Source organism: Medicago truncatula, chromosome 8 (assembly GCF_003473485.1).
Source record: "Medicago truncatula cultivar Jemalong A17 chromosome 8, MtrunA17r5.0-ANR, whole genome shotgun sequence".
In the NCBI taxonomy this organism is placed as follows: Eukaryota; Viridiplantae; Streptophyta; class Magnoliopsida; order Fabales; family Fabaceae; genus Medicago; species Medicago truncatula.
This window is the reverse complement of record NC_053049.1, coordinates 19439308-19466483: the sequence shown is the minus strand read 5'-3', so window position 1 is coordinate 19466483 and position 27176 is coordinate 19439308. Positions and strand designations below refer to the sequence as shown.

General features: G+C 34.9%; 1 protein-coding gene across 2 annotated transcripts; it reads left to right on the top strand.

Annotated features, from left to right (window-relative positions):
* Positions 1–16850: 16850 nt before the first annotated feature.
* LOC25502359 (peroxisomal 2,4-dienoyl-CoA reductase) lies at positions 16851–21757 on the top strand. 2 transcript variants are annotated; one of them, XM_024772814.2, is made up of 5 exons: positions 16851–17329; positions 18917–19086; positions 19302–19524; positions 21278–21438; positions 21470–21757. In XM_024772814.2, the coding sequence occupies exons 1-4, from the start codon at positions 16972–16974 to the stop codon at positions 21430–21432; spliced, it is 906 nt and encodes a 301-aa protein (XP_024628582.1). In that variant the 5' UTR covers positions 16851–16971; the 3' UTR covers positions 21433–21438; positions 21470–21757. The 2 variants fall into 2 exon arrangements, with proteins under 2 accessions (XP_024628582.1, XP_013445151.1); XM_013589697.3 differs by having other exon boundaries at positions 21278–21757.
* The last annotated feature ends 5419 nt before the right edge of the window (positions 21758–27176 follow it).

Here is a 27176-nt window from a genome sequence, read left to right as displayed (position 1 = left end):
TCGCTTAAGCGAACATGTCCAGTTTCAGTCACTTTGATCTTTTGTTCCGGGTCTTTGGGGGTCAATCCGAGTTTTCTTAAATGATTCTTTAATCATGTTTAACTACTGTTAATCCTCCAAAACCTACTGGAACAATGATTGCTTGTCTATTCTTGAAAATTTGAATTCAGTCTTAACTTGTGAATTTTGAGAATTCCAAACTTTGTCGAAAACAAATTTTGTAAATTAATAAAGCTTGCAAGTTGATCCTACAGCTCATATAGACTTAGGTAATACTTGCAAGAGTGGTCAAACATCTTAATCAAGTAGAAAGTGATATTTCGGGTGGGAAAGTGAAGGTTGTGAAAACGGGATTTTCATATGAACTTAAGTTGTGCTTGGGTTAATGTTGATGATCCGGAGGCGACTTAATTTCATGAGTACATTGTCAATTAAGATTGTTTAAAGGTTTTCAACTTTTCTATGTCGTTTTGTTTTAAGAAATGTGGTGGCCATGCTTATATAACTAAGTGAAGTTGTATGAATGAATGATTATGTGGGATATGATGTCTATCATGAGATGTGTAAGAAATGTTGAATAGGTGAAACTATATGTGATAGTTGATGTTGAATGACATTATTGATTATTGATAATCATATTGATGTGTGATGATGAATACTATGATTTAAATTGTGAATGGGCATGTTTTCTTGATAATGCAAATGATGTAGAGATGAACAATATAATTGGGTGTTGTCCTATATATTGTGGAGAAAATTGTGATTGTTGTCGCATTATCGAGTCTTATTACATGTCCATGCATCATAGTCGTGTAGTTGTAAAAGGGTTGAGCTCTTTTACTTCAGAGATTATGTAAGGCGGGTGTGAACCCTTACATACGATGTGAATTGATCCATCGAAGGTGACGACCTTTTGGAGATTTGGTACCACATGCATATATGTGTCAATAGGTGCATATCATGGCATGAGTCTTATTGATATATGTGATTGGTGATTGTGAATGAATATTTGTGAATTGATAATTGTTCATGTGATTAATGATTATTGATGTGAGATATTGGAGTGTGATGCAAGTATTAATGTGTGGTTATTATTGGCCAAATGCATGATGTTAATTTGAAATATTCATGATAACTGCTATTTGGATTATGATAATGTAATACTTACCCCCAGTGGTTTTAACCGCCTACATGTCTGTATGGATGGGTAGAAGCTGTGCAGGAGTAGTGCTTGGTGAGTTTGTGTTTGGTGATATCGGGAGCTTTCTCCGATATCGGTGTTGAGTCAGCTCTGATCTAGGCTTGTTGTATCGGTCTAGATTATGTTATTTTTGGATTTTGTTATGTTGGAGATTACCCGTTTGTTTGGGATTTTTGAGAGGCATCTATTTGATATAATTTATTGATTCATGACATGTACATATTTGGATCACTCTGGTTTCTATTCCGCTGCAACTGTTGAGTTTTATATACATGTTCATGGTTTCGAATTTTTGAATGTGGCGTAGCCTCTATTTCTTGAATAAATGTATTATTCGCATGTTTAATTGTTTTAATAGAAATAGGAGTGTTACACTCAACACCTGGCAGTTCACTAGAATAATGACTAACCAAGTTCTCTTAGATAGATGCTTCAGTTGTTTGGTTGGTTGAAGAGGGTTGAGATGATGATGATTCATTATTCACATCAGCAGGAATAACGTTGAGGGGTTGAACCATTGGTGGTTGGAAAGGATGGTTAGGGGGTAGTCTTTCACAGACTTTGATTCTCATCTCAGACATACTACATATCCTTTCATCAACACTAGGTTGTATAGGCTCAAATGGAATGTTTTGAGTAGGCTTTTTGTGGAGTTTGGTTGATGGTGAAAGGTCTTTATTAATGGTTGACTATATTTGGCCTAAAGGTACATCATCTAAGTCTGAAGAAGATGTTGAGGAGGTGGATTCAGAGGATATGGAGGTTGAATTAGATTCCACTACAATGAAATTAGAGTGATGTGGAGAGTCAAGATTACTACCTTTATCAGCTTCTAGAGCACCAGCTCCTGAATTAGATGCTTCATCCTCCTGAACTTCTTCAGTAGCTTTCAACATTTCACCAGATGCTACCAGTTGTTGAAGATCCACAGTAAGCTCAATCCCCAGCTGAGCAGCTTCAACAATTGATTCTTTCAGAAGATGCTTAGCAGGAACTTCAATATCCTTTGCTAACTCCAGGACCTTCTGAAGAGTAGCAGCATCTTCAGCCTTCTGTAAAGTAGTTACTTCTGCAGTTCTCTTACTTATTCTCGCCCTTGTGACTAGATAAGAAGCACCTACACTCTGATCCTCTTCATCTCCAGCCACATATGCTACTAATTTCAGCTTCCTGATAGCTTGCTTTCTCTTCTTCTTTGGGATTGAAGATTGATCAGGAGCAGTTTTTGAAGTAGCAGCATCTTTACCACTTCTGGTTCTCTTGTTCAGAACCTTATCAACATCCCGGTCCTGAACTTCCTCTCGAATGGTTGGTATATCAGGACCAACTCCATTCACTTCAGAAGAAGCCTTCTCCTTTGTAGCTTTCTTGGAAGGTTGTTTAGAAGCACCATCATCTAGATTTTTATCTTTGGTGATTGCCTTCCTCTTAGTCTTCCTGCTCTTGGCCACTAGTAAGGCTCCACCATACATATTCTCAAGAACATCTTCCAGCCTTAATTTCGTGCCAGTTGATGCAAAGTGATCTTTGATGTAGTTTATCTAGACATCAAGAGGATCCTTTTTGCCGATAGGAGGAAGATCTTCCATCAAATTTGAAATAGCATTAGACTCCTTCAGGTATGTGCTGAGCTCTTTGTAGGCATCTTTTGGAATTAGAGACATATTCCTAAGAGTTTTGCCATTGATGATTTTGCCAATATATGTGCCTAGCTGCTCATCAGTGAAGAAATTGACTTGGCTAAGAGCTTTCAGAATCCCTCCCTGGTGAAGAATTTCTGATATAAGCCTTCCATTGGGAACCCAACATCTTTTCTTTTCTTGGCTATCCCTAAGCTCTTTTATCATATGCTTGTTCTCCTCTGATGAAGAAGTGAAGCAGAATTTTGTGCTCCAGTGATGGTTGATCACTACCACCACCTTTTGGTAGTAAATTCTCATTCTGAATCTTCAGAAGCATCTTCTTCTCCATGCTCAAATCAGCATAGACTCATTTCTTCTTGCTGTTGAACATGGAATGGTTTACCACTTCATTCCATGGGCTGGTCTTGCTGTTTCCTATACCTCCTTTATAACTTCCTTCAGAAGATCTTTTGATAACAAAATCTATAGAGTCTTCTGAGAAGAAAACGGAATCCCCATTATGCTTAATCTTATTTCAGTGCAAACGAACGATTCTAAGCCCATTTCATCTCTTGATTTACCTTCCAATGAAGGATTAATCAGAATTTTCTCTATGTTGGCTTTTTCTTCTTTTTCTCCTAAGCTGAAAACACTGATCAGAAGCAGATAGAGTTCTACTTCTGAAGTGATGTTCAGGACTAGATGCAGCGGATAAAAACAGAGAAAGAGAGAGAGAGAGAGAGATAGAGAGAGAGAGAGAGAGAGAGAGAGAGAAGAAAGACACAAAGCAATTATACAGGTTCCTTCCACAAACCGGAAGTCAGTCCTGCCCCCTTGCACTTCCAAGGAGAGTTCACTATGTAATATCTGATTACAATTGCTCAATGCTAAAACTAGCAATAGACTTCAAATGCTCAAGCACAACAGCAAGAGACTTCAAATGCTCAAGCACAACTACAAGAGACTTCATATGCTCCTGAACACAATCAAGAGACTTCTAATGCTCAAGCAGAATTGCAAGAGACTTCTTAATTCAAACAGAATTACTAGAAAAATGTTTGAGGTTGAACACTTGATATACAATCAGTGGTTTTCACAATACAAATTAGATACAGACTCTTAAGACTATAATTTCTAAGATATGAACTTTGATAAGAAATTCTAAGTGAACTTTTGAATGCAGAACAATTTCAGAGCTTTGGCACTTTGTAAATTGTTGTTGAGTCCTCTTTCATGCATTACCATTCTCTGAGTCTTCAGTCCTTTATATAGAGGTGTGAAAGTGACGTTGTGAATTGCCAGCAAATCAAAATAGAGTCGTTTGAAGCTTTTGATCAATCACCAATGATCTTTTGCATGATATGGTTATTGTCCTACGAAGGATCAATTTCAAATCCATTCGCATTGTGAAGGAACATCGTTGCAGGAAGAGCTGTTTTTCTTGTCTTGTAGCAGAGACAAAAACAGAGTAGTGGAGATAGTGGTTGTACACTTCGTACAATTGTACTTTGTCAACGCTCTTTGAAGAACAAGCATCCAATGCCTTCAAATCCTTTCAAAATAGTCGTTGCTTTACTCTTCCAGTCTTCTGCAATGCTTAGACGAGATTAAATCCATTGAACAGCGTTTGAAGCTTTAAGTCTTGCATCTCCTGATGAACTAGAGCTTCTGGTGATCTTTAGCTTCTAATGAGATGCTTCTGATAAACTTGCTTCAGATGCTTCAAGATTCCTTTTTGTTGATTCATTTGCTCTCTTTTGTTCTTCCAGAACCTTTTTAAGATGTCAAGTCTATGGTCCTATACACTTGAACAAATATTAGCATATCTAATTGACAATTTTTTAATACCTTGTTAGTTACTTGATATTTTGAAGATTGATGCAAAGATTGTTTTAGGCAAAAGTTGCCAAAGGAGGCGATTGTTAGGTTTTTAGACATGTATTTACTACATTTTGTTAAAACAATAGTTCTAGAAAGATTTCAGACAAGATGTCTTAACATGTTGGTGCAATATCATAGCGTGCCATGATTCTGCTAACTAGGAGATTTATTTTAAACGTGAAGATTACTGAATATTCTCTAATGATTTGATTCACGTGGATTGCTACTCAAGAAGCGTATTTTCAGAAGCAAGGAAATGCGGTTTATACTTAGCTTAGTCCTTAAGATTGTTGTTTTGACATTTAAGGAAATTATATATTTGCTCCTAAAAAATTATGAGGACTAAATATATGATTTAGTTTGTCGATTCATTAGCCTATGACAAAAATGCCCATGCTGCTGAATGGTTATATAAAGGAAGACTCAAACCCTTGTGAAGCCCCGAAGTCGTCATATCAAAGAAATAGTCTTTTAGGGCTTCGTGTCTTTGTAGGCCTTGTGCTTTATTGTATACCTCTCTATTTACTGCTATTGAATATCAAAAGCACAGAGTTGGTTTGATGTAGTCGAGTTGTATTGTATCAAAATCATCGCTTGACAAAAGAATATTATTAGGGTTTTTGAGTCCTTGATGTGAGCCGCTCTTGTATCACGTTGATGCATAGAGTTGGACTGTAATTGAGTTGTAAATTCTGAATCACTTAAAGCTTGTAAGCATGAGTTGATTCTTTTTCTACGAGAGTCCATTTACGTTACTTTAAGGACAGTCACTGTATAACGCCCATTTCGAATTATTTAATTATTTAATTGAGTCTAGAGTTATTTTATATGAGTTTATATTATATTTATATAATATATGTGTGATTTATATGATTTATTATGATTGAGGTGGTTTATATGATTTTATGAGGAGTTGTGACTTATTTTATTGTTTAATAAAATAAGATTTGAAAATAAAATAAATATTGAGTTTAGGGGCTGTTTTGATATTTTAGAGAGTTTTGGGGGGGAGAGAGAAATAAGATAAGATAATTGGAGGAGGTATAAATAGGGAAACCTAGTTTTAGAAAAACATAACGTACGTACAATCAGTTTTGGAAAAAGGGAGAAAAAGCCAAGAGAAGGGAGAACCACCAAGGAGAGCTGCGATTTTCTGATTATAAGGTAAGGGTGAGACTAACTTTGCAATCTTATTAAGTCTATGAATCAATGGTTACATTTAACATGAATTAGGATGAATTTAAGAAGAATCGGAAATTAGGTCAAATTGATAGAATTGATGATTAAACGGTGAAAAGTTGTTAGATTGATGTAGAAACTGTTCCTAGACCTTAGATAATGTGTAGGATGAATTTTGGAATCAATGTTAGGCTTAAAACCATGAGAAAAGATGAATTTTCGTGAAAATTGCACTTCTGTCCGAGCCTACATTCATCGCTCGCCCTCGCGAACGATGATCCTCGCCTCGCGAGGGATGAAGTTCATCGCTCGCCACGCGAACCATTTTCCCTCGCCTCGCGAGTTGTGTAACACCCCGTTTTCCCAACATAAAAATTTCATTTAATTAATCAGAGTAATTCACATAAACGGAATGTCACACTTCTTTTCTTAAAATCATAAACGAAATAATTAACTAATTATCCTTCAAAATTCAATAACATAATATTTAATACTTCGCGGCGGAATTTATTCAAACATCTAAAATAGTCTTGGCACGAAGGCCCCATCAAAGCATCTCATAAAAAATCCAATTAACAACTTAATCATGTAAATTCATAAGCAATACGTAAGGAATAGAAAAGCATGCAACAAAGTTCCCATCCCGTTACGTATCAGAGCACCTAAAGACACACGTGACAGATAATCAACTCATGACAGCAATCTAACAGCAATCACCTGCAAGTTACTCATACGAAGAACAATATTTCCAAGCAGAAGGGGTGAGATTTCACATTCAATAATAATAAGCGTATAATTCATCAAAAGCATTTAACAGCTTAAACTTCATCAATTAATAACATTAAATCCTATTATAATATTTCATTAATAACTCAATCAACTTCTAATCATTATTAACTTCATATTCATCGCATTATATACATCATCACTTAGCAAATAATAATCAAATCATAACCATCATCATATAACATCATAAATCATCACATCATAAACATCATCTTACAACATAAACGACACAACATAATCATCATCTCATAATAACATAAACAACAACATAATCATTAATATTTCATGGTTTGTCTTTATCAACAACTTCAACAATTCATCAACGACAACGTCAATCTGACAACACAACTACGTGAGAGTACACCACCTCTTATAATATGAAAACGTAAAAATACATCACCTCTTAAAGAATAACAATGTAAGAGTACACCACCTCTTATAACACAACAACGTAAGAGTACACCACCTCTTATAAAAACGACAAAGTAAGAGTACACCACCTCTTATAAAAACGACAAGTAAGAGTACACCACCTCTTATACAAACGACAAGTAAGAGTACACCACCTCTTATATATACAAACGACAAGTAAGAGTACACCACCTCTTATAAAACGACAAAGTAAGAGTACACCACCTCTTATAAAAACGACAAAGTAAGAGTACACCACCTCTTATAAAACACCTGACATAAACAATCACCAACAACGGCTACAGCTACGACTTCAACAACGACACCAACGATGATGACAACATCGACAATTTGCATAACATACTTATGACTTATTCGGCAACGTACAACCCAACGACGCTTACAACTTAAACCAACATTTACATCTTAATTAAGATTCAACAGAAACACTAGTAGCACATAGACATCTCAAAATATGACAATACCAAATGCTAGTCAACACTACTTAAACATCATACATAATCCACATAATCAAATAATTATTTCAAACACATTTAAAAATAGTATAAATAATTCCATTATGACTATCATATTTATAAAATCATTATAATACATAATGTACTATATCATCAATCATGAACAATATCGTATTCACAAACATATACATACATATACTAATTCATCAATCATATTCAATTATTCATTGTGACCTACGTGCAGTAATTGGACCATAACTCAAGTTCTATAAATATTTTTAAAGTCAAACCAACGGCATTAGAAAGCTAATATCCATACCTACAACTTTCGTGTTTACACCTAAGACCAATTCTGTACCAATCAATACCAGTTTTTATTTCAAATTCGGACAAAGTTGTGGTGAAATTCATAAAATTTCACTAAGACCTCCGTGGAGTATTTTAATCATATCTCAAACACCAAAAATCATTTTCAAGTCAAACCAAAGCCACTGGAAAGCTAACACAATTATATACAACTTTCATGTTTACACCAAAGGCCAATTCAAAACAGAAATGTGTGAAAAAGACGCAAGAACGCGAAACAGGGGATGCTGTCAAAGTGCAAATCGCGAGGCGAGTAAGTGTACTCGCTGTGGCGAGTTGCGGCGGACAAATCTACGGGAATAGACCAGTTTTCACTCCAAAAGCCCCAATTTCATCAACCCAAATCCCAAATTTGATAGGAAACTCAACCTATGTTTATTCTACAGCCTGAACTTCAATTCTTATGTTAATTCATTGAATTTCCTACTCTTTAACAATCAATTCCAAACCAAAACCTAATTTCCCTTATCATCAAAATTACCACCTACATCATGTTAAATCCAGTTTTCAGAATGAAAATACTTAGAATTAGAGAAAGTTAGTCCCACTTTTACCTTAGTATTGATGATCGGTGGTCTCTCTCCCTCTTGGTTCTCCTCTTCTCTTGTTTTCTCCCTTTTCTCCAAAACTAGTTGTACGTGAAAAATAATTCTAAACCTAGTTTCTCCTATTTATCTCTTCCCTTCTATTTTATCTTATTTCAATTTTCAAGACTTATTATAATAAATAATAAAATAACACTACTTAATAAAATAACGACACACCACATAATCATTTAAATCACATAAATACTATAATAAGCTACTTAATAAATCACATAATCATATAAATATATTCTAAACCTATTAAAACAATCAAATAAATCTAATAATTCAAAGAGGGCGTTACAAGTTGCACGTCGCAGCTCGCCATAGCGAACAGATGAACTCGCCTAGCGAGCTAGACCAGAGAGCATGCAAGATTTCGTATTTTTGACTTTTGAGTTGAACCTTGGATGCTTTTGAGTGCCTTAACATGTCTTATAATGATTAGGAAAGAATGTAGGATGAGATTGAACCTAGAATTAAACTGTGGGATTCTGACCTGAACTCGCCACAGCGAGCAGACGCTCTCGCCTCGCGAGTGACCCAAAAACAGAGTGACTTATTGGATTTTGCGACCTTTGTTGCACGAGTTGTCGAGAGTTGAACCCTTGGGTAGGATTAAGACTTAACAATGAGGTTAATTATAATCTGTGAAGCTGTATAAGATATGTTGTTGTTGATTATGATGTAATATAATGTTTATGCATTACTTGAAGAATATTTGTATACCTAAGATGTAGATGAATTGAAATTGATATTATTATGTCATGTTGTTTGAATACTGTCTATGTTGCTGTTTGTTATTTAACTAAGCTGCATGAGTCGGTCTAAGATGTTGAAGATGATGATGTTCCAAATTATTGGACTAATATAAGAGGTTGTCGAATTAAGTTGTTTAAGAGGTCGAGTCCATGCATTAGCATTCATTGTTGGGGGCTTGATGCCCTGGAGCTTTGTACTCACCACGTTGGAGCATTAGCTCAAAATTAGCGATGGGGGCTTGATGCCCTGTATTGGTACCACATGCATATAAGAGGTCTAAGTTGCATAGTCGCATTTGTCGAGTCGATGATGATAAAATGATTAAGTTGTGAATATTAAAGAATGAAGTGATTTGTGATATATTATTATCAATGTTGATTAATAAGATGTTTTATGTTGTTAAATATAATTGTTGAATTATATGCTTAATATTATTGTTTTGTGAAATCTCACCCCTTCTGCTTGGAAATGTTGCTCTTCGTATGAGTAACTTGCAGGTAATCCAGAGTAGGTTGCTGTTTGTGCTATCGTGAGTGGCCTTGCCTCACTGAGTCTTAGGTTGCTCTGATATGTAACGGGAAGGGATCTTTAGTGGCTATTTCTCTTTCCTTTACGTATATGCTATGTTTTCATGTTACTTAACTGAATTTATGAGATGACTATTATGAGGCCTGCGTGCCAAGACTATTTATGAATTTGAATTTCATACCACTGCTTTATGTTGAAGTTTATGTTGAAGGATAAATTATGATTTATCTATTTGAGATGTTAAGAAGTGTGATATCCCGTTATATGTTGTTTACTCTGATTATATGTTTGAAATTTTTAAGTTGGGAAAACGGGGTGTTACACACTGGATCTGTGACTAAGAGGAAGTGGGAGGAGGATGTCTCATATCTAGGACTAGTGAGAGTCTTAGATAGAAATTACATGGGTAGCGATTAAGTGAGAAGGTAGTGAACTGTAACACTTCTATTTCTATTAAAGCAATTAAACATGCGAATAATACATTTATTCAAGAAATAGAGGCTACGCCACATTCAAAATTCAAAAACCAATAAACATGTATATAAACCTCAATAGTCGCAGCGGAATATAAATCAGAGTAAATTCAAATATACATGTTATGAATAAATAAATTACATCAACATAGATGCATCTCAAAAATCCCAACAAACGGGTAATCTCCAAACATAACAAAATCCAAAATAAACTAATCTAGACCGACACAACGAAGCCTAGATCAGAGCCAACTAATTCTAAACACCGATATCGGAGAAAGCTCCAAATATCCACCAAGCACAAGAACTCACCAAGCAACTAAACCTGCACAACGTCTACCCATCCATACAGATAGGCAGGCGGTCCATAACAGATCCATTGGGGGTAAGTATTACATTATCATAATCCAAATAACAGTTAACATGGATATTTCAATTTAAACATCATGCACTTGATCAATAATAATTACATATTAATACTTACATCACACCCCAATATCTCACATCAATATTCATCAATCATATGAACAATTATCAATTTACAATTATTCATTCACAATCACCAATCACATTTATCATGAATAATCATTAATCATATTTCAGGAACAATCACCAATTACTTGTATCATGAATAATCGCTAATCACATTTCATGAAAAATCACCAATTACATGTATCATGAACAATTATCAATTCACAGTTATTCATACACAATCACCAATCATATACATCATGAACAATCACCGATCATATACATCATGAACAATCACCAATCATAAGCCATGCACAATCATTAATCATATTTCATGAACAATTATCAATTCACAAATATTCATTCACAATCTCCAATCACATTTCCAAATAAGACTCATATCATGATATGCACTTATTGACACATAAATGCATGTGGTACCAAATCTCCAAAAGGTCGTCACCTCCGATGGACAAGTCAACATCGCATGTAAGGGGTCACTCCTTACATAATCTCCGAAGTAAAAGAGCCGAACTCTTTTACAACAACTCGACTATGATGCATGGACATGTATAAGGACTCGATAATGCGACAACAATTGACAATCTCAACCTCAATATATAGGACAACACCCAATTATATTGATGATCTCCACAACATTGCATTATCAAGAAAACATGCCCGTACACAATTAAATCATAGCATTCATCATCATCACATCAACATGATCATCAATAATCACAATGTTATTCAACATCAACTATCACATATAGTTTCACCATTCAAGCATTCTCATATTCCAAGTAAGAGGGAAAACAACATCTCATGATAAATATTATATTCAACATCTACAATTCATCATACATAAACATGATTATCAATAATCAACAATGTCATTCAACATCAACTATCACATATAGTTTCACCATTCAAGCATTTCTTACATTCTAAGTAAGATAGCATACACATCTCATGGTAAACATCATATTCAATACAATCATTCATTCAATCAACTTCACGTAGTCATACAAGAATAATCTCAATAACTCACAAGATAATTTGCTAAAGAAACATTTCCGACAAAAATCCAAATCATGTGGCAAACGGCCAACATTGATAATTTTCAAAGTTAGGCAACTTATTTAAGTTTGAAATCCTACAATTCAATCTTAATCAATCATGTAGTCAAGGACTTAAGCCACTTACAAACTATTAGAAATTAGTTCAAAGGATAGCTTAAGTTCGTATGAGAAATTCCAAGACAAAGCAACATTTAGCTCAAAACCCGTTTTCACCGATTCAACTCCGCCCAAAATATTTCTTAAACCATCAACACATTCACATTCCCAAATACATAAATGCATACTCAATTATTCACTCTAAGTACTTCATTAGACCCGATATCAAGTTTCGAAAAGTTCCACGGCTCAAAGAAAAAGTTATGATAAGTTTTCACAAAAATCCACATGACCCATGTTTAGTAATTTGATCATAACTCAAGTTCCAAAAATCATTTGGACGTCAAACCAAAGTCAAAAGATAGCTAACATAATTGCCTACAACTTTCATGTTTACCAAAAAGTCCAAATCAAAACAGAAATATGCGAAAATGATGCAAGAACGCAAAACAGAGGGTGCGGTCACTGTGCAACTCGCCCCGCGAGTGAATCACTCGCCATGGCGAGTTGACACAGCAGCCACTCTCCCCCAACTCGCCTCCAGCTCGCCATGGCGAGTTATAACAGTATGCAAAAGTTCTGTTACGGGAAAAAAATCCATTTTTCACCCCAAAATCCTAATTTTGACTTCCCAATGCCCAAATTGATCCCAAAGTTCGCCTAAATGCTTCTAAACTTGAAAAGACACTCAAATCCATATAAAAACTTGAATTAAACTTCATTTTAAACAAAATCACTATTTGACCCATTTTCACAAAACAACAACAACATCTCATTTCTCATCATCAATCCATAATTATATATACCTAAGTCATAATTCACCCTCAACAACATCAGTTAATAGCAACAACATCAATGGAACATGAATCACATCTCATTTCAACAACAACATATCAAAATTTCATCAATTAAGTATAATCTCATAACTTAACATTTATACATACTTTGAAACATGTAATTTCACCCACAAACATACCATAATCATCAATTCATGCACAAGAACATAGCATCACAGCACGAGAACGAATTTAGCAACAATTGTTCATCAACCCATTTTCATACAACATGAGAAAATGCAAAAATTGTACATGATTATGATAATAATTAACCCCCTTACCTTAGAAGATGATTAACCCAAACTCTTGCTTCAATTCAACTCCTAATCTTACCCCATTTGATTTCTCAAGCTATTCTCTTCAAAACCCTTGTTCTTCTCTTCACCTCTTTCTCTCTCTACCTCTCTCTCTAGGAAAATTTTAGTGAAGTGAATGAAAGATATTTTCTATGACAACCCTAATGTTATCTCGCTTAATGGGCTCAATTCTAAATTTTAATGGGCCTAACCCATTCTAACATAACTCTAAAAAGTTTCTATACACTCAACGGTAATTACTAACAATGGTAAAATATAATCAACGGTAAAAACTAATCACTACACTGATAACTTAGTAAAATAAGGGTTCTCACTAAATATTAAAATAATTCTCACCAAAATTACCATTTTACCCTTACCCGCCAAATGACCAAAATACCCTCCTAATACGGTAATCCATGTAAATGCACCCAATGACAATTAATTACACACAAGCACCAATAATCACACACAAACACATAATAAAAGTAATTAAAATAAATCTAGCTAAAAATCGGGCTGTTACATGAACCGGGGGTGGTTTATATAGTACTTTGAATTGATACTATCATAGTGAATTTCATTCATGCCTTGGTGGCCCCCAGATGTAGGTTAGGTTGCATCGAACTGTGTCAACAAATACTTTGTGTTATTTCCTTCCTGCACTTTACATTAAGTTATTTATTATTATTATCTATGTTGTTTTAATGTCTTGACATCGTATACGATATTTGTCCTCTACAATTCCGCAATTTCAAGTTGTTTTTAGATAATTAAGAGGTTTATGAGCTGTTTTTGTGCTCAATTATATCATAGTTTTCTTTGTTCTCTCTTGATTCATCGAGTTGAACCGAGTTTTTCGCAAGCTCTAATCGACTCGAGTTCGAGATTGGAAATTTTGTTTTGACCATCTTGAGTTAAGTTTTAAATCGAGTTAGTTTTCATCGAGTCGAGTTGCACTGAGTTAAGTTCGACTCGGCTCGACTCATTTTGAGCCCTAAGAACATCTAAAAGGAGAAGAAGATGGTGAAAGGAATCTGATTTTTTGTTAATTGCAATAATTACATGGCAATGAATTATACACGTGGAATGGGAAAAAAAATGAAAAAGTTAATAATATACATAATCACGTGCCACATCAACGAATCTGGTGAGTCTGATGTGTTATAGGAAAAAAATTGAAGATGACCTATATTACATGAGGTAAAAGATTGTGGGTCATGTTAACCGGTACCTTCGGTACCCCCAAACTGGTTAAGGATAACTAAAAAGGAAGTTATTACTAAAAAAGAAAACTTTTATTTTTTATTTTTATAAATTAATTACACAATTTTCAATATAATAACTATTATATAATTTTCTTTTTTAGTATCTTTAACCGATGCCTAGGGCATCGGTTAAAATTTCCTAAACACTATTAACCCTAATTATTGGCCAAATACTACTTTTGGTCCTTTTCGTTTGACAGAATTATCAAGTTAGTCCATTAAGTTTCGAAAGTTTCAATTATGTCCTTTTAGTTTGACAGAATTCCCAAGTTAATCATTTAAGTTTCAAAAGTATCAAATAGGTCCTTTTAGTTAATAAATTATTTCACCATTACGCCTGTTGTCAGTCTCCGTTTAACTGATGTTGATCTAGCTGTTAAATTGTTGACTTGGATCAAAATATTGCCTTTTAAAAGCTTCAAGGTGTCAAAACGCTTATTTAATGGTCACAAATGATCATTTATAGTGATTGCAAGGCAACTTTTTACAACAATAAATGCATTTCTAGCACTATTAAACGACATTTATAGTGCTAGAATGATCATTTGTGACCATTAAACGTAACGTTTTGACACCTTGAAACTTTTAAAAGGCAACGTTTTGATCTAAGTCAACAACTTAACAACTACACCAACATCAGTTAATTATTAACTGACAGCAGGGGTGATGAGTCATTTATATGCTATTTTAATATGCTATTTAGTTTAGTTTTATTTAGATTTTATATTATTTTATATTAGTATTATTTCCTTTTTAGGATAGTTTACTTTAAATTGCAATTTATTATATTTCAGGGAAGAATATTGGATGGATTGAGTCTTGGAGCAAAAGAAAGGGATTTGGAGCAAATTGGACACGAAAATACGAAGATTGGGAAACAAAATATATCTCCCACAAGTCAGAAGCCTGGCACGGCCCGTGCTAGCCTTGGCACGGCCGTGCCACCCTCCAGAGACCTTTTGCTGCTTTTGCTTGGACTCCAAGCTATTCTATTTTGGCGCACAATCTACTGAGGAATATTCTTGGAATATACTTGCTTAGATTTTAAGTCAATTGTGTACTATAAATAGAGTAGCTAGCCATCACAAATATTCATCTTTACTTGGAATACAATAAGTGACAATTGCTTTTCTAAATAAAGTTCTTTTCCTTTCCTTTATTTTCCTGTCTTTTACTTTCATGCTTTCTCTCTTCTCCCCATGTCTACGATGAACATGAGTGAGTAGACTTCTTCTTGTCTTGGGATTGTTGGATAAGTCTAAATGACATAATCCTAATCAAACCAAGCTCTAAGCCTTAATCTTATGTAACCCTAGTTTCTTATCTGAATTCACCGTCTTAACATGGATTAACCATTATCAAACTGTGGAAACGAAAGTGGAGGGTTTGATAATTGTTCGTCCATTATTCCAAATATCAATTCATAAAATGAAAGTGGAGCTTTGATATTCGAACAAGTGAATTCAGACAAGGATTGCAAAGTCGGCGAAATAGGCTTTGCAATCTTTGAGACATATAGTTTCGAGCTTCAAGGGAACTAATAACAATCAAGTCAGCGAAATAGGCTTGGTTGTTAGAGGAACCAAAATCCAATAGTAATCAAGTCAGCGAAATAGGCTTGGTTGCTAGAGGAACTTAAGAGAAACTGTCTTGAGAAATTAGGTCTAACATAACATTATAAGCTTATGGTTTTGGTTTGAGAAGGACTTGTTATTTAGATGAAATCAACGATCCCAAGGCTCTTTTATTATATTGCTTTTAACCGTTTAAAAACCCCCAATCTACAATCTCTTCTCTCTTCTAATCATCTCTAAAGGTTAATTAAATTGAACTACTCCCTGTTGGAACGATACTCTTTTATACTACTTCGGTAAGACCGTGCACTTGCGGTTTTATCTCATCAAGGGGATGATGAAATAGTTTATCAACTAAAAGGACATATTTGAAACTTTTGAAACTCAAAGGACTAACTTGAAAATTCTATAAAACTAAAATGATCTATTTGAAATCTATAAAACTTAAAGAACTAACTTGAGAATTCTGTCAAACTAAAAAGATCAATCGTGGTATTTGACCCTAATTATTTTATTACAACTTTTTTTCTTCATATTTACATTGTATGTTTTTTTACTTTATCTTTCTACTTCATTCGTTTCAAAATGAGTGACACTTTAGCCAAATATTTTTTTTTTCAAAATGAATGTCACTTTACATTTTCAATACAACTTTAATTTTTTTCTTTAAATTTTACCCTCTACAACTTTTCTCTCACATAATTTTCAATGCAACTTTAAGTTTGTCTTTTTCCTATAAAATAAGGACAGATTAATAAAAGTGTTATGTTTAATTGACTAAAGCGACAATTATTTTAAAACGGAAGCAATATTATTTTAAATTTTATATCAATACTTTTTTTTCTTCCCAATAAATTCATGAATAAACAGTTGTTCAACATGGACCCACTAACCAGGTAACAACCAATGAGGGCAATATACAACACAACATGTAATAATAAATTAATAGATGTAAAAGACTCCACATAAATTGGTGTTTGAAACAAAACAAAACACAAAAAAGTCATCGATCGACTGCAATTTACAACGGCGAAGAGAGAATTGAATCAACGCGGTAGCGGCGAATTTAGCGTCGAAACATGGTAGCTTCAACCGAATCGCCCTTCAAACCAGACATCTTAAAAGGCAAAGTAGCTTTAATAACTGGCGGAGCGTCGGGAATTGGGTTTGAAATATCAACACAATTGGGGAAACATGGAGCGTCGGTTGCTGTGATGGGTCGTCGGAAGCAAGTTCTTCAATCTGCTGTTTCGGTTCTTCAATCGCTTTCGATTCCTGCTGTTGGGTTTGAAGGGGATGTGAGGAAGCAGGAAGATGCGGCGAGAGTTGTTGATTTGACTTTTAAGCATTTTGGGAGGATTGATATTCTTGTTAATGCTGCTGCTGGGAATTTTCTTGCTGCTGCTGAAGATCTTTCGCCGAATGGGTTTCGAACAGGTGAGATTTTTGTTTTTTTTTTTTTTTTTATGGATGGAACAGTTGTATTAAACAATATGAATATCTAGCATAGACATTTTTTATAGGTGTGTCTGGTGTCTGATACATGTTAGTGTCCGACACCAACATATGTATTATTAGTGTAGAGGTCCCGGATTATCTGGGTTGTATTCAGTGTTGTGTTTGTGTTCGTGCTTCATAGATAAAGAGGAACTTTCAACATCAATTCAACAACTTTTTAAATTGGTAAACAATCATTTTGGTCTCTGAACGAGTGATGTGTTGTTGTTGTAGTGTTTGAATGTATGGAAATCTCAAATACATCGTCTCTTTAGTTAGTTAGTTTGGTCTTCAAAGGTGTTTTTCATTAGTCAATTTAGTCCTTGAAATTACAAACGAAAGAAACACTTGTGAATGTATTTGCGGGGCGGTTTGGAGCATTTGGAGGGCTAGAAATGACCGTATTTTTAACAATTTAATTTGCGGGGCGGCGGAGTCAGTGGAGGCGATTAAGTGGATGTTGAGTCCTATGCAGGGGCCGGCGAGTTTGTTTTACAAATGGTGTTGGTGCCCAAGAGAGTGCCTTATTCGTTAATGGAGCTGATTCGGTATCGCGGAGGTTGTAGCTGGGGTATGTGGTGTCTGCTGTGCGCGGTTCTGGTGTTCTGCTGTGCTGTATATGCTAGCCTCATGTTTTCTGTTTTTGCTGCTGGATGGTTTCCTGTTTTCGGCTGTCTGTCTCTTTTTTCTGTTTTGCTGGGCATTTTTCCTGTTTGCTGTTGTGTTTGTGAGGTTTCTGCTATATCAGAGCCTTTTGTAATTGTTAGCTGCTGGCCGCGAGTTTTAGTTGTGTTTCTTGCACGCTCTCGTTGTGAATAAATTTTGCCGATTCTAAAAAACTTGTGAATGTATTTGCAATTTTGATACATTTAGGGGCTATAGTGACAAGCTTCACACATCGTCTCTTTGGTATCCCTTTTTAAATGGTTAAGTTCAATCACGTGTAAATGAAGTGGTAGCTTTGGTTAATAGATTACGGGCCGGTTTGCGCTTACTACTGGCATAAGTTTTGTGAGGTTGTCTGGGAGAAATTAAGAAAACAACTCATGACATGTTTGTTTTATAAGCTGTTTTCAGCTTATTTTCGTAAGTTCCACTAGATAGGTTTTGAAAACAACTTATAGCTTATATGAAAACAATGTAACTTTATTTTATCATTTACTATAGAAATAGCTTATACATGAGTGCGTATCATGATAAGTGCTTGTGCTATAAGTTGATGAGTATTTCTGTAATGTAAATTATTGCGAAAACATTTAATGTATCCTCACTAACTCGTTCTACACAAGTACATTTTAAATTGAATTTAGATTGGTCACTGACAAAACTTTCATATCATTGCTCAAAGAAATCAGAATCCCTCTATAATTTGGCAATGATCATTGAGTTTAAGATGAGTAGTTATTCCAAGATTCTATCTAATTTACAGTTTTTCTTAACTAGGGAAAGTATTGTTTCAGATGAGTAGTTATCCTAAAATTAAATAAGAGAAATGAATTGGTGATCAATTTTCATTATTGTTTGCAGTTTTGGATATCGATTCTGTTGGCACATTCACTATGTGTCATGAAGCACTTAAGTATCTCAAGAAAGGGGCACCAGGTAGGAACTCTTCTAGTGGGGGATTAATAATAAACATTAGTGCTACCTTGCATTATGGAGCTTCTTGGTATCAAATTCACGTATCTGCTGCAAAGGTTTGTAATACAGTACCTAGATGTTAAATTTCATCTTTTTAATTTAAGGATTTAAAGGTTATGTACCATCAATATAAAGAGCTTTACACTGACATCCAATGAAGATATATTATTTTAACACATCACTCTACTCTCGTTAGATGTGAGTTTAAATTTGATTTATAGTGCATGCCCATTAAACTTAATTTAAGCTTAAAATTTTAATTATTCAACAGGCAGCTGTTGATTCCACTACAAGAAACTTGGCACTGGAATGGGGAACAGATTATGATATCAGAGTCAATGGGATTGCACCAGGTCCAATAGGTGAAACTCCTGGCATGAGTAAACTGGCTCCTGAAGAAATAGGTAGCAGAGGCAGAGATGAAATGCCTCTGTATAAACTTGGGGAGAAATGGGATATTGCAATGGCTGCTCTCTACTTAGCATCAGATGCAGGTTAGTATATGAGATACTGTAAATTTTGTATTTTTGTCGTGACTATCTGAAAGCCTTAGAAACATTTTCTTAACTTCCTTCAAATTCAATGAGAAGTAGTTAGATTTCTTGCATGATTAATTAGTGTTGTTTGGTTTGGACTTGCTGGTGTTTAAGATTCCATGCTTGGGATTTGCTTTGGTGGCGGTCTAGCTTTCTGGTAGCGAAACTAGAAAGTGTAGGTTCACAATCTATAATTATGTAATTATAGGGAAGTAGGCTCCTTTTATGCATTATATTTTTTATGGTCCTTCCCACCCTTATACCACAAATATAAAATGTGGTGTGTGTCTTTAGACAAAATGTATCCATTTTGCGTATTTTTGTAATACATATTTAAACCTTGGCCTCCTTTCAGTTCTACCTTTCAATACTTTTCTCCGTTAGTTTTTCATGATTTTTTTGACATGTTTGTTTTAAATTGTTAAAAAAAATCAATATTTGATTTTAGAAACATTCTTTTCGTATAATAAACACTTGTGACTCTCTAGTGTTAAGTTTGTTTCTGTTCAAGGAATACTCGTGACCCTCATCGTATGTTTTATTTAAATAAAACTTTTTTATCTTTTTCCTTGTCGTCTTATTCTGTGGCTGATATTTTTCCCTTCTCAAACTTAATACATCTCACCTGGTTCAAGTTTCTTGGTTTTATTTTTCTACTTTTAGCAGGCTGTAATCCTGTTATAGACGTTCAAATGCTTTTGCTTTATCCTTACTTACGAATTTATCAATGCCTTTTTTAGCCATCTTGCAATACCCTTCATTCAACTATTGTATTTTTGTCTACCTTTCTAACGTCTTTAGTCATGTCATTCCACGTATCATTAGCACTTCTTTAAATCTCTCAAAACCATCTCGTGAAAACCTTTCTCTTAAAGAGCCTCTATCTTCCACTCTTTAATAGCTGCCACCTTGTTACTCGATGACGGTTAACTTTAGTATTTCTCTTTACTTCTCTCGACTCATGCATCACAGATACTCTATTTTGTATTGTTAGACTCTCCTTGTTACAACTCATGCAGTGTTTTTTATTCAATTTCCTCTCTTGTATATGACCATTTAGATCACCTAGAAATAACCTTTTCACTTTACGGTGTTTGTTCGACAAAACCTTCTTAAAATTTGGGTAGCGCTTGACTCAATCTTACCAAATGGGCTGGTAAGGTGAGGGTTACCCAAACATTATAATCACTACATAGGCCATATCTCTAGGCAGTGTGAGACTAAATCCACCCCTTCACATCCAACACAATGAAGGCGACCCACTTGCTGCAATTAGGCGGCTAGGAGTATACCATAATGAAGGTTGAATTTCCAACACTTCTAAATCTTCCCAAAACTTTACCTTATGTGTTTTTTTTTTCCTTTCCCTACGCCCATTTCAGTTTATATGTCCTGATACCAAACTTTGAAGCATTGTGTATTCTAGATTTTTTTTGTCTTTTGTAAACTTTCACATGTTGGTAAAAAGAAATTTTGCAAGGTGGTTCGTTAATGTTTTTATATCCTTGTTTCATCTTTGTCATCATATAATCATCAGATTGTTAGTCTTTGTTTCTCTATCCCATTTTTACTCACTGAATTCTAACCATGTAGTTGTTTTGAAATGTATGCATTTTTTAACCCTAGGTATCTCAAACAGTGACTATTTTATTCCTTTATTTTTTTTATTGATTTGTCTAAGGAAACTTAACATTCATTTAAATTTTTGAAGGAAAATACATTAATGGTGACACTATGGTAGTTGATGGAGGACTTTGGCTGAGCCGGCCACGTTATTTGCCGAAGGAGGCAGTGAGACAGGTATCACGAGAAGTAGAAAAAAGATCCAGAAATGAACCAATTGGTGTTCCAAAAAGTAAGCTATGAGCCAGCGGATTCAGTTTTAGCCCCTCTGCACCGCAGGGGATTACTTCTTTAAACAATACAATGGATGGAATATATGATCTCAGTCACTAATAAATTGAAATTATTACAAAGTTCAACTTTGCCAAGCTTAGAAACATAATTTACGATGATTTAAAGTTGCAAATACATCCAGCAGAAGAATAAAAAGGCTATGGCTAGACCCCATGGTTGTTTGTATTGTCTTTGCTTGTTGGAACTGTAAGCAAATTCAGCTGTATGTATGTAACTTTGAACGTGAAATGTGGTTAGTGTTCTAATAAACAAATCCTTAGTCACTTTCATTTCATGATTGGTACTTAAAAAATGTTTTCAAATAACATTGTGCATTAACCTGATTTTGCCTTCAAAAGGATAACATAAACCTAACAATAAAATGGTTTCATGTAAAGGGATAAAAGATGAGTTATCCCATTTTGGCAGAGTCGCGCATTAAGCTGATTAACATAGGATTTGTTTGATAAGAAATAACGGATAATTGATAAGTTAGCTCATAAAGTATGATTTTATGGTGGATGACTTATAATCTAGGCAAAATTACATTAGAGATAATTTATCTTATTTATTTGTATCACTTGAATCATTATTTTTAACATTTGGATCCTTTATCTTTTAAAGTTGATATGTACGGTGAGAACGGTTGAGCCGGAACGGTTGTAGAGAATACTATGATGATCGGTAACGGTTTCCGGTGCGGCAGCAAAGCGTCTTCTGCGGTGGAATGAAAGACGTTAGCACTCTGATGATCAAATCAGTGATGGAGCTGAGAGAGAAAGTCTAAGAAGTGTTGTGTACCTTGACTTGAAGGTGAAGCAAGTTCACCCTTATATAGGCGCGCTTGTGGCATAACCGTCTCCGGGTTATGCGGTGTGTGGTTAGGAACAGGAGTGGACACGTGTAGCATGATCCCGACAAGGAGGTGTGCTCCACTGTTGCACGGCGCAGGCGAGTTTGTCGTGCTCCTTTGAGTGTGTAGCATGAAGGCGGCGTATTATTGTACACATGTAGGCGTGTGAGTGGTCCAGAACAGTTGCCCCCAAGTCGTTGATGCCTTTATGGCTCAATGGCTTTAGCATAGAAAGGAGGCGTTCGATCAAAGGCGCTCGTCGACGGCTTAGTCCAACGGCCCTCGATGTGTTGTGTCAGGAATTAAAGCCCGCCCACAAAGAGTGTGGCGTTCGTTGATGATCTAAGTCAGACGGCCCTTGAAGTGTTTTGTTAGGAAGCTTTGGTTCCGTCTTCGAGTGATGGCGCCCAACTTTAAGTTAGTGGGAGTAGTTGGCACTTAAATGCTTTGTGCGGAACGTTTTAAGATGCGACAACCGTTCAGCTCCTCTCTTCATGCGTTTGGTTTTGTATTGTACGTGCTCTTGGAAAAACGTTACACGCCCGTGTGACATTGATTGCGTTACGTTTTCCCAAGACCACTGTCAACCATCAGATCGTGGCCTCTTCGTTGCTGCTTGATTTGGTCTGTTGATGTGGACTGTTTTGAGACTATTTAAGGAGAATTTTCCCTTTGTTTTTCTCCGCAGCTCTTTCTTCCTTTTAGCATTGTTTAACGAAAAGGAAGTTTTGATCTTTTGAGTGTTTGTTGTCTCGAATCTGGGGAAGTGATGATCCCTTTTTGTGTGGGTTATAGAGAGAGGTCTCATGTGTTTTCCATGACAGTTTGCAGAGATGACGAAAAGGTTGAGATTTTTGAAGGGTTCTTTATTCCTGAGTTGGAATGGATGATTTCGTGGGTAACCTCTTTTCTTTTCAAGGAGTTGGCTGGCATGGCAAATGTTGTAGCTGAGACAAAGAACTTGCTTTGTTTTGTCCCGTTAAGATGGCGGCTTGACTTGCTTCACCCCATTACTCGGACCGATTCGAGGGCCTTTCGCTAGAGCCGGAGAAAATTATTTTGTTAATTATATTTTTCATTCTTATTTTTCTATGTATTTCAGACATGGGATTCCAATGGGAACTTGCAAGAAATCACAAAACAAAAATAAGGAAAAGATTAACAATTGATGATATTTCCCCACTCAGCTACGAATGTTGGCAGATGTGTTGCCAATGTTGGTAGACTTGACTTCAAAGAAACTCACAAGCAAAAGAAATCAGCCCTACACGCCGTCTACACCATTCATACAAATGAGCAGGCGATCAACCAAACGACCACTGGAGGTTAGATTATATTCCACATAATAACATATAATCAAATAAATGCATATCAACATATTCCTTTTCCAAGTCAAGCATATAAATTCTGAATCAAGTCATTCATCAATGAATCTTCACATCAACATTATTCTTCAAGTATACTAGCATAATCAAGCAACATATACAAGTTCACGTTTTCACATAGTTACAACATTCACCAAATCTTCCCCAATGCACATAATGACCAAATCACATAGTTTAGCATGACATGTTTCACAATTCTCAAGTGCATTCAATGTTCTAGACACCTCTACATGCATGTGGTACCGAGTTTTGGATTCAGACATAATTTTACCGAGTAATCCACGAACGTAATAAACACCAATAATTATGTTCTTCACCATAACCAACGCAAACCCTTGCGGATTTCGTTCTTCACCATAACCAACACAAACCCTTACGAATTTTGTTCTTCACCGTAGACTCAATATACTATGAATGCATGGACTTTCAAGTAAAGACTCGACAATGCACAAATCACCAATTCTCTATTATACAATTTTCACCATCATATAATATCTTCACCAAATTCACCATTGCATTATAAACAATTTACATCCATACAATTTTACAAGTCATAATTAACAAAAGAGTCATCATCAATATTTATCACCACAAGGAAACAATATCATTTCACAAAGCACAATTTGCAAACAGACGACAATCCACCAATCATGGTAAACAACATATTATACACCAATCAAACATTGATTAATTCTTATTTCATCATATTATCATGGATACAAAGTCAACTGCAAGTTATTTGATCGTAAAACTTAATTTTTACAAAGTTCGTCTATTTTGCAAAATCGTCTATTTTCAATTATTTCATAAAGACAAGGGATCATGCTCATACACATCAACAAATCATCCCTATTTATCTCCTAACATCATATTAGGTCAAGCATATCATCACCATTTCACAAAGTCTGTTTAATTCTCAAATTTTGCAAAGTTCGTCTCCTTTTACTTCATTTTTCAAGGCCAATTCATTCCCAACAAAAAGCCATGTTAAACTACTCCTAGAAGTTCAATTACACTATATTCAATTAGGTTTAGGTGTTTGGGATCCATTGGTATGCTCAAAAGTACCTTAAAATAATAAAAATTGGAGTTTCCGGGCATTGCAGGGTTGGCATGGTCGCGCCACCCTGACTAGAGAGGCATGTATGACCTGTGCCAAAGGGGCGCACAGTCGTGCCAGTCATGCAGGTAGCGGAAACACCTTTTTGCGTTTTCGCGCCTAAAATACCATTTTGAAATCAGTTTTCGACCCCAATCGCACCAAACATGTCCCAAACACCTAGACCGTTGAGACACACTCAAAAACATATTTTCCTAACTCAAAACAACTTAATTTATCTCACCCCAAAATGACTTATTTCACGAAAGTGCTTAAAACAGATTTTTACTTGAAAACCCGATTTTTACCGAAACGATTTCACACCCAAGACTTTGATTCAAAACAGAAATCCTAAACACTCTAACTCAACACGACAACTTCATTAATCCATTCAAATTCATCAAAATCAAACTTCTCTTTTGACCCATTTTCTCAAAAATCACTAAAACACAGCAACTTAACAAAACTTCACTTTTATCACATTCAAATTCATGAATTCTTAACACCAACATATGCCCAACAACCTTCTTAACATATAAATCATGAATTCAACATTAAACAACAACAACAACATCATTTTCACCATTTTAAGCTAAAATCTCAAAGTAATCACTTCAACACTTATCAATAGTGAAATTTAAGCATCAACAACAAGTTTTCAACAAATTTCACATACCCAAAATCACCACTTAATTATAAGCACGAAAATTAACATCCAAAATCATCAATTTCATAATTCATTCAAAACAAATATGACCCATAAAAGAAAAACAAGATTATAGCTTATTAAGTAGAACAAACCTATCCCCCTTACCTTGTTTCCTCTAAATCTTAGCCACTCCAACAAAATTTTCACTCCTCTTGTGATTCCTAGCTCTCCCCTTCCCTCATCTTCACTTGGGTTCTTCTCTTTTCTCTCTATCTTCACTTCTCTCTCAACTTTCTCTATTCTCTCTAGCCACTTTGTGTGAATTGTCTGAAATGAATTCTAACCTTAGTTTTGCACTAGTATTATTTTTATATACTCCAATCTATTTGACTAGGTTATCTTAATTCATAATGGGCCTAAAATCTCTTACCACTTAATGAAAAAGTTACTACTCACTTAATTCTTAAAACAATATTTACCATCTCAAAGTAGTTACCTCAAGTCACCACTAACTTAGTAAAAATAACTATTCACACTAAAACACTAAATTCCTTTTTCTAAAATTACTAATTTACTCTTACTCAACAAATGACCAAAATACCCTTCTCGCCTCGAAAACCATTAATCCCAAGTCAAACACACAAACAAGCAATTAAACACATATAATAAATAAATAAAATAATCCTAACGAAAAACATGTTGTTACAATGCTCATTAATGGCATGAAGCTTACGTGGCATTGCTTACATGACTTATCATTTAATACCTCATTTCCTTGTCATTTCAATTATAAATTATATTACAATTATAAAAAAATTAATTAACAAATTATTATTGAAATTAAAAGAGAATTGGTGGAATAAAATTAGAAACCTTAATCTGTTCTTATTTCCAAATTGAAAAAATTTAATGTAGAGAATATAAGTGAGTAATTTCAGGTTTCCTTCAATCCTCTTTGTCTTCCTCGATTCAACGTTCTTTTTCTTCGATTCAATTAGCTCCTAAAATCTTAATAGCCTAGATTAAATTAACAAATTTTATTTACATTAAGGGTGCGTTTGTTTCAAATTATATTCGTAGTTTTCTGGGAATAAAACGATAGAAATATGTATGCCTATGTTTGTTACAAGTTTACTAGATTTTATTCCGGGGTTTAAAACGTTCTCAGGAATAGTAAAATTTCCCCAAAGAAAAGGTGGGAATAATCTTCCCATGAAGATGGGAATAAATCCACGTGTAATTACCTATTATAATCCCCATTTTCATGGTTCCCAAGAATATTATAATGTTAACCAAACATCTTTTTTCTAAATACCTTGGAATAAAATTCTCATCTTTAAGTTCCAAGGAACGTTATTCCTAGGAATAAATTGGATAAACTTAAAACAAACACACCCTAAGAAATATTGATTATATTTGCATAATTTAGAGACAAAGTTGGAGAAAAGTGCGAGTTTAAGGACTTACAAAGAAGCCATCGAATTGAGAACATTATGATGAATTATATATGGGTTCTTCGGATACAAAAGTTAGCACGCTGTAGCTTAGGAGAAAATTTGCACACCGAAGAATCATGGTGGGTGGGTATTAGCAATGTGCGAAGATTGTTAACCCAAATTCTCATGGGTCTAGGTGCTCAAATTTGATGAATTAAAAAACCAAACCGAGGAAGACGAAGAGGATTGAAGGAAACCTGAAATCACTCACTTATTTTCTCTATGTTAAATT